Raw genomic sequence first — 9,875 nt, forward strand, 5'->3', positions numbered from 1 at the left:
TATTCACCATCCCATTCTTTCATTTTTAAAGTCCCATTTCTCTGGCAAAAAAAACAAACAAAAACAAAACAAAACCATCCATTTCTCTACTCATATTCCTGTTGTGACAATCATCCTCCTGTAACACATGGGCTGAACAAGAGACGGAGTTAATGGGGTTATATGCCTTTCAGGTCATTCATTGTTAGTACTATCCTGCACTGATGGCAGCATCTCGCGTTCTGTTTTGTTTGTTCGTCTGTTTTTGTGCATGTTTCTGGCAATTGTTTCACGTAGCTATAATGACATGGGAAGACGGAAGAACCAAGCAACAAATAATTTCTGTTATTGTGCGTTCTTTTCTTCAAAAGGTAAAACTGTTTTTATTTCAAATAACAAATCTATCACTTAGTATAAAATTTGAAGTACACACGTAGTTACACATGCAGACGTACGATAGAAGTTGACAATTTCGTACACAAAATAGTTTGCATTCTCGAAATATGAAATAATACCAATGAAGGTACTAGAGACTCAACGAAAATGCAATTTCGTCCTATACCAATCATTTATACTATCTTGGAGTTATTTATAGTGCATTACGTACAATTACACGTGTGCAAATCAACAAAGGAATAATACACACAGACACATGTAAAAATATGCACACACACACATACACACATGCACACAAGAAAATACATTAGAACAGACATTTTAATCTTAACTGCTTCTTATTCTTGTAATATTTGTATAATCGGTTTGTACCGTGGTAAACCCCATTTATCATCTCGTTTTGTTTTAATAAACCTCGAACACTGAAAGATTTTTCGCCAAATATCAAGATCCTTTGCCCGCATTTCATGTTCACGTAATCCATTGCAATACGAGACTCGAAACCTGTCTTATAGGAAAGTTACTTTTGAGAAAGAGAGGTAAGGGTTTATCAGTTAAAGACCTATGAAGTGCCCTCATTCACACTCTATGTTAAACGCTGGACAAAGAAATATAAAGCTTTACAGCGTGTACCAACCGCTATAAAGGGTTTATCAAATTGTTAAGAAGCTTTGCATATCAAGAAAGCACATTCTACTCATGCTACTAGTGATCGTTTTGCATTTTCCCCAAAGGCTTATAATACAGTACTTAATTGACGCACAACTTGGTTAAAAAAAGAACCAATGTAAAGGATATCTCTTATTCTTGATTTGATGAATTATAGCTTCTCAAATATAGCTTGAAGAGTTTCTCTTTCAGGGAATACGAACATCTGGGAAACACAAAAAAAAGACCTTGCTGAGCAACATGACATTAGTTCTGTGGCAATAGTTACTACGTACATCAGGCCCACTTAAAATACGAGGTTCGTGATACCTATTCACAACTGCCTTGATTTGACATAACGTTTATAACGGCACACGTATTTCCCTTCTCACGGGAATACAACTCACCCGTTCCCTTCAACACTGAAAAATGATGATCAATTCTTGGTGAACTTGGAGCGAGAAATTCGTGGCCGTATCATGGTGTATAGAACTTACTGCTCGCTTTGCCATTGCTCCTACTCAGTAATGACCTAAACTATCCAACACCTACACTTTACGGCTACTACAGCACCCTCTGAACCAGCTACGCATCTTGACAGACGATATATCGCTAGCAAATATGCAGCATCAATTAACGGCAACGCTGAAATTGATTGAATACATTAAATAGCTTTATGTGTTCATTCTGTTTGATTAATTTTTAAATCTTTGTTCTGATACTCGGTTCTTAGCATTATCAACTCAAATAAGAAACCTTCATTTTTCTCTCGCTCTCTATCCAAGCAAACATTTTTATTACGTGTGCTTTCGTTGTGACCTTACACGTTGAAAGAACTGGTGCGCTACTTACGAATACGAAGAAAGGGGAAGCTTGAATAATCTTCTGAAAGTAAAGAAAAATAATGAAAATAACCCAGCAACAGCAACAACCAAAAAACCCCAAAACTAACTAAGGCTTCAGAATATCAATGCCATTTTAGAGTGCCCAGTATTAAAAGAAGAAAGTACAAGTAATGACACTGCGATGCAACGTTATCCAAAATGTGTCAAGTTCACAGGAAAGCTAGGATAAATAAGGTAAAAACTGGATCTTACTGCTACATCCTAACAATGTATACCAAAAAAATATATATAAAAAAACAAAAGAAGGGAAACAGGATACAGCATAAAATGGTGTTTGTATGGTGGATACACGAGAAATAGAACGACACATTCTTCCAATCCCCCCCCCCCCCCCTGCATATACTTGGTGAGGATTGTTCATGCAACATGCAAATACTGCAACACTTATTTCGTGTTTCTCTGAAGGATGACTCTGAAAGAATTGCGGCTTGTTTCTACTTCTAACTTTACAAAAGGCTTGAAGGCATACATTTTCTCTCTCCTCCCTCAAATTCTTTCTTTCATTCATTTGTGCTGTTTCAGGGAATTTAAAAAAAAGGCAGTGAACTTTGTACTCAATTTCACGAACCAGCATAACACAACAAAACGAAGCAACAAAAAGAGTTAGCGCGCATAAAAATCAGCAATAGCTAGAATACCAACCAGCAATATTAGACCATTGCAACCCGTATGAGTGTATGCACCAATATTTATTGTACATGTAGTATCGGCTGATGATAACAAGGATATCAAGCTCTATGATGATGCTTTCGCTATAGAAAAAAATAAATCAAACCACAATAAAAACGCAACGAATATCGTAGAATCTTGACAATCGATAATCCGTTTCGAGCTTCATATCATTATAGCGTACACTATACATGTAGCTATGTGTACATAGTTTACTTAAAGTACGACATTTTATAATGCCTACTAAATCTCAATGATATGAAAATACCGTTCTGTAAACCAAATACGTTTCAAAGTCTTTATCGGTCTTTCGTTTGTCGAGTGCGAAATTAAATTGCACAGATGTGTATATGAGAAGGTGTCAGTATTCTCTCAGCTTTCACTTCGTCATCGGTATTGCTGTGCACAATCACTGGCACTGAAAAGCACCGTGTTGCTAGTCATAACGAAAGCAAAGAAAACAAAGCAACCAAAAAAATATATCGAAACAAAAAACAAAAAGAAGGCTGACTGTGACACCCTTCAATTTCCTCAAATCTAAGTCACTCCTGATGACTTTCCTTGCGAGCAATCCAAAGAACTTGGGACAGGTTCTTATATACACGTCTGCGAGGTTTTCACAGCCGCCTGTCCTCTTTATGATAGTCAAAATCCCTCAACATCTGACAATTCAACACAATTGTTTAAGTAAAAATTATCGTGCGGCTTTGTACAATATACATAACTTAGTCCTGTCACGCCGCGCAAGAAGTTTTATACTTGCATGACAAGCAGGAAGATCAGCCATACGTATATCATTATTCTAGTAGAAGAGAATATTTCAGGGGTTTTAAGCAATCAGGAGTTAACCAGTGTCCATCGTTCATACTAGCGCGGTTTCGTCCAGATCCTCCCGAATGGGTTCTCGCCGTGGCAGGTTGTTCCTGTTTTTGGCCGCCTGCTTGGCGGCTTTCTTTGCGGCCTGCATCTGCTTCTTTCTCCGCTTCTCTTCCAGGCGCCGCTGTTTCTGGGCCTTCTTCAGCGCCTTCAGCTGCTTCGGCGTTAGCTCCCCCTCCGGGATCGTCAGTAGGTCCTCCACCCCATTACCATTTGCTCCGTCGCCCGTCGCCCCTCCCGTCACCACCTGCTGCCCTCCTTCGCCCTGCTGCTGCCGTTGCTGTGCCTACAGTGATCAATGATATACAGTAGCTGATGGTAAGGAGAGTGAAATGTCCTCACAGTGTTGACCGTGAGAGTTCATGGTACACTTAAATCCAATCTCAAGTATGCATGCTAAAGGCGCAGCTTTTAAGAGTAGAACATTATCTTTACGCCATTATCCCAACTTGCCTTACTGCTACCGATTCTTTCATTTTGGTCAAAGTGGATTCCCTATAGTTGAAATCTTTTTCGTTTGAACGATCAAAACGCCCCACACCCACTCGTCTACAAATTTGACACCACTTGCCACATGTCGGAGATTTTGACCGTGGATCATAGCTTATATAGTTATATATCCCAAGAAATCGAACGTTTCTTGGTGTGAAGTATGCAGCTCTCCCTTGCCATGTCAAGGACATGAAGACAAAAACAAAAACAAAAACAAAACGAAACATGGAAGTGGCGGTTGTAATACGCACCAGGGGCACGTTTGTTTGCTTTTCTTTTGTCAAACGCTGATGTCTCTACAATGACGACGGGACTATATAAACTAGGTGAAAATGAGTGTCCTTTTATTATGAGGGAAAACGAAGGAACTACAGACTCCAAACTGAGTGTGATATATTTACTTTGAACTAGAATTTCATGAAAACAACGGAACACAAAATAAGCAACAAGCAATGCTTTAATAATGGAGCAAATTGAAACTTACAGAAATGACGACAGTGTGGTTATTGATGGGGCGATTGTCATCACACAGGCCGCAGCTTGGCGCGCAAAATTTCCTCATGAAGAGAGGGTTCCGACTGCACCAACTCTCTTTGGACCAGGCGCGACACTTCCGGTGGATATCGCGGCATTCTGGTGGACGTAGAAAAACAAGTGGGAGAGCAGATTATGCACATAATATTATATTATATAAATAAAATAAAAAAAACAAATTAACCAACAAACTCGTTAATCAGCACGTAGGCCTACATCTTTCTATTTCCTGCCGGTCCTGCTGTAGTTCCAGCTGGAAAGATGACTGTAAGATAATACGTGTACAGGAATTCATTTTTGTTGGGGAAATAGGAAAAGAAACCTGGTTCGATGAACACAACTCAATATAACAGGTGATACTACTGATCACAGATTGGGAAAGAGATAACAACACATCTTGGCTTATACAATGTATACCACATCGAGAAGTGATCCGTTACTGATTAGTTCCTATGGCAGCAAGCTCTATACGATCGAAATGACTACTCGTAAAAGGACCTCGGCACATTAAAAATACAAATCAGTTGCAAAATACAATAATCATAGTCGCTCTCGAAAACGATTTGACGTTGCCATCAAATATGTTGGAGTACGGAGTTGTATTTGACTACGTGTGCAAGGAAGTTAACGAACAAAGGAATAAATGACCCCATATGACCCAAGAAGAAGAATATACTCTCATTCGAGAACCAACCTTCCACTTCCCCACAGTGTCCGCAGCTTTTCTGACACCTCTCTCTCAGCCCCTCCTCGTTGGTCAGGCAGTGACCAGCACGGGCCCATTTCTCACAGCCAGCGTCTATATCGACGCAACCTGTTGGCAGATTATACACCAGAAAGTGAACAGAACATGAATCGGAGGGCAACACTGCAATATTCATTATGATCTACGCTGTATCCATCTGTTTCCTGTAACTGGTTTCATCAGACTTTTTGAAAGCTTTCCCTAGTCAAATTCAATAAGATGACAAAGGCACGATGCCTTCTTTTTCTGGTCATGCATCAACGGTTCTGATTCTTCGTTCTCTTACCAACTGGAAATTAAAATATGGAGGGCATCCCACTCGTAAGGTTACAATCGTGGCCTCGAGAAGGAGCCCTGATTAAAGGGAGTAACAAGGTACCAGCTCAACAAGCCGTAACATAGAATGAGAATGACGGGTAGCCATCAGACCGCAGAGTACGGGATGGAACCGTACGTTGGACTCCCATTCCACAAAACGGAGACCCGTGAGAGACCACTGAGGACCTCACATTGGCAAGATTCCGCAGCAGTCTCCGAGACCAGATTAAAATAGTATGTGGAATGGCTTAAAAAAAAAAATCCCTTAAAATGATTATTGTGAGACCTGAGAAGTAAATTTCGTGCAATTATCTCAAAGTTCTCTACACTTGCTAAATATTCACTGAGAGAGAAATAAGACTAATGAGAGATCACTGAAAGCTCATCTGGCATGCTCCTCAAGACCTTTGAGAGATCAATCAAAATATCTGAGAGATTGTATAGTATTGCAATGACTCCTCATTGATCTCTCTCAAAAAAAAATCAATAATCGTCTCTAAAAATGTGGCAATTCTTTAGAGGTTGGCGAAAGATAACTAAAACACTATAATTATACATTTATAATCATAGTAAGACCCTTGAACGCTCTTTGAGAGATTGCTGGAAGATTGCCGAAAGATTAGTATAAACCATTAAAAAAATTTTGAAGACCATATAGAGACCTTGAAATTCACTGAAAGATTATAGAGGAATCATTAGAAACATCGGAGATCATTGGAAATCAACTGAATTATCGCTGAGGAAATCTGCCATTTTTTTTATGGTCTGTCATTGGTCTTTCCAGAGGTCTTGCCCTTTGTGGAATTGGGTTATTCTTACAGCACTTACTCTCTTCTGGTGGACACCAGTTGCAGCTAAGACGGCAGTTCTCCTCCATGTAACCTACGTTGACCTGGCATCGCGTTGTCTCCGCCCAGGTTGGGCATTGCGGGTTGCGATCACGACACTCGCCTGAAGGGTGGACAAGTAAATTTCGGCGACGGGGAAACGGAAATTGAGAATGGAATATCATTATGACATAGACGCAAAAACGCCGTAGAGATTTTATAATACCTTACCCCTGCTTGCAACATCTTTGTCATGTTATGGGCTCATTTCTTCTTCTTTTCTTTTCGTTCCTTTGTGTGTATAATAATGCTAAAGGGTGATATAAACTGATACCTAGTTATCAGTTGATATTGCTGTTTTTAAAATCTTCATAAACAACCTGACTGAGGGACACCAGACGTGGCTTGAATGTACAGTGTCTTGATCGAGCACAACATATCATTTGAGATGAATATACATTTGGTTCCAAAACATCATACAAGCCCTGTTCATCATCGCTGTTCCATTACCTAAGATACTACCCCCCCCCCCCCCCTCCCCCTAAAAAAGAAGAAAACAAATGAATATAAAACTTCTATCCAATCTGTCAATGTATCATTACGTGAGGCAGGGATTCAACATGCCCCCACATTCCTCATGTTCATTCTCTTACAAAATGCAAAAGCAATATCAATGACATCGACCGGCATCAAATGGCATCAAACCGGTGTATTCATATCGACGTGCACTGGCTTGATATGCAAAATCATGCTTTCTACGTGAATCTCACATTAGACTATTGACAATACTTGACGTCTCGACAACTAATTGCCTTCATGTGTAAATCTCTACGGAACAAAACAACATGCAGTGCAAGGACAAGATAAACCAACTACATCAGCTACGACAAACGGATGCATATGAGTAAATGAGTATACAACAATGACGTAACAATGGCTCTAGAACGAACACCTCGCTATTCAACATCACAGCGCATCAGAACACAAGGCTGGTAACACTCGTAAAACACACACACACACACACACACACGCACCAAGGTTGCCATGGTTACACATGAAATATCAAAAACAAAAATAGTCAGCGGTCACATCGCCACATTTGTTTGGTATTCTCGATACATCTCGCAAAAAGGAATACGAGAAGTAACAAAGAAGTGGGAGAAGAGTGGTATACTGGAGTAGTTGGGTTATTGTTTTGTGTGCTACAATCTACCCTCTAAAAGATCGTAACAGGTGCTGCTAGCGTGCGATTGCAGTTAGTGATATTAAATTCCCTCTCCAGACATGCAAGCTTTCTCTTCAACCATTAGAAACCAATGTAAACCCAGGATGTTAATGCGAGTTTTGCTAGAGCTCATATTTTAGCAGAGGGTGGGAATAATTTCGATGAAAGGGTAAAGAATTTTAGAGCCAGCATTTGGGGAAAGCGGTACATAGTTGTTGTTTTTTCAGCATTTTTCTCTCCCTTCGTTTCTTTTGGCACATAATCGTGTGAAATATTAAAGCACGACAGACAGTTTCTGACATTTTATTTATTGTTGGCAGCGTGGGATTGGTTGGGTTCATCAAAGCTTTCAGTGCAGCATGCTGAGACACAGCATTGTGTATAACATGTTTATCCGCATCGACATGGCTGTTGCTACAAACGAGAAGAAAAACAAAGCAACGAAATAACACTGACTGATCACAAAAGACATGATGCACTGTCAAATTCACATAATTATCATTATACAGCTCTCAGTGACTTCTTCAGTGTACTATCTGCATTAAATAATTACAAACCAATTCGCATCTAGGTCAATCATGATAAATGATTATAATTATTCTTTGTGCTGTTCTCAATCATACACCCATTCAAAAAAAAAAAAAAAAAAAAAAAAATCTTCCCTATGATCCTGATAAGCTGCCTAGATAATGGTTAGTTGATTCGAAGTTGCGTATAGGTCGAACAGGCCAAAATATTCAGATATACATTATAGCCATACTGTTTTGAACCCGTAGTAAAAAAGGTGTAGACGAGTTGATGTACAGGCATTTCTGCAGCTTCAGTACTTATGCTCGTAGCTTTGATGCAGGACGAGCAGAGACATAGAAAAATCAGATCAATACGACTTTGAAATTATCTTAGAATTGTATCCTTCTACTGATATTATGGAAATGGCGCTATCAACGACTGTTGTCATTACTTTTCGATTTCCGTCCGGAAGTTCGACGAGAGCCCGACAACCTCAGCCGCGATCTAAGCGACTGGTGAGGGCGCCTTTTGGTCGAAGTTTTCGCTTGTTGTGTGGACGCCAAAGGTGGAAGCCTGCCGCCACGAATCGTCTGGCCGACGCGGCAGAAGCCGCAACTGTAGGAGCAAACCTCGGCCATGAAAGTGGGGCGTTGGCTGCACTTCCCATCCTTGGCAAAGTCGCGACACTTTCGTGTCTTGTCCCTGCAGTCTGGCAAGGCAAAAACACAACCAGACTACTAGTGTACAAAGTCAACGAAGCCTTTATGCATAATGATCCTAACTGGCAAAAAAATAGTCCTAGTCTCCTGAGAAAACAAAATATTATAGACAAATATGTTCAATATGTGTAACTTCTAAAGGGGGCAATAACTTCTCTTGAAAATCAATCGTCAAAACGTCTTAATAGATACAACACCTTTTATGATGAGGAAAACATATCATGAATTGTATCTACACATTATTCAGATGCAATTCATGATAATCAATGACACATAGAAATTATGTACTTGGTGATTTATGTATTTGATTTATGATTTACAATGTATATTATATTTGGTGATTTCTCATCCAGATTAAGAGCTTTGAACAACCACTGACATAAATTATTTCCGGGGCCCGTTTCATAAAACTTGTTATCAGTGACAACTGCCACATTTCTATGACAAATTTGCTCTCAGCCAATCAGATGCAAGGATTTCAGTAGCTTGTCACATCTATGACAACTTGTCACTGATGACAAGTTTTATGAAACGGGCCCCAGGTCACCCATTTTACCTGAAACCAGCAAGTGGGTCCTACTTAGGACATGGTGCTTATAGATTACTTTTTGCAATGGAACTATCTGACACACACCTCTGTACGTTTTGTTCGAGCTCCACAGAAACAGTTGCACATGTGTATTTTATTCTATTATTATTATTATTTTTTTTTTTTTTTTGGGGGGGGGGATGTTATATTACCCAAAGGTTTATTGCTAAAATACAGGAAATTATGTTACAGAATCAAACTCAAATAACCAGAAGTGCTTTTATGCTTGGTTCGTACATAGAACCTAAAGCGTTACAACGTGGTTTATTTGTATGCAAAACTTTTCTGTAAGAAATAAAAAGAAATCATTACATTATAGATAATTTTGTCAATTTTTAAAGTAAGCCAAGAAAGTAGACGAATATATGTCAGAGAAAACTAAAGGTTTTGTACTTAATATCAATTGGAATCGCATTTCCATTATGTAGTCGTTTCGCAGTCGT

General features: G+C 39.4%; 1 protein-coding gene across 1 annotated transcript; it reads right to left on the minus strand.

Moving 5' to 3' along the window:
• Positions 1-3,277: 3,277 nt before the first annotated feature.
• On the minus strand, positions 3,278-4,543 carry LOC139712839 (uncharacterized). Its single transcript, XM_071624628.1, has 2 exons — positions 4,450-4,543; positions 3,278-3,759 (listed from the first exon to the last, which is right to left on the minus strand). The coding sequence occupies exons 1-2, from the start codon at positions 4,525-4,527 to the stop codon at positions 3,460-3,462; spliced, it is 378 nt and encodes a 125-aa protein (XP_071480729.1). The 5' UTR covers positions 4,528-4,543; the 3' UTR covers positions 3,278-3,459.
• Between the last annotated feature and the right edge of the window lie 5,332 nt (positions 4,544-9,875).

This window comes from Diadema antillarum, unplaced genomic scaffold (assembly GCF_040938485.1).
Source record: "Diadema antillarum isolate AM-2024a unplaced genomic scaffold, OU_Dant_1.0 seq00001865_RagTag, whole genome shotgun sequence".
In the NCBI taxonomy this organism is placed as follows: domain Eukaryota; kingdom Metazoa; phylum Echinodermata; class Echinoidea; order Diadematoida; family Diadematidae; genus Diadema; species Diadema antillarum.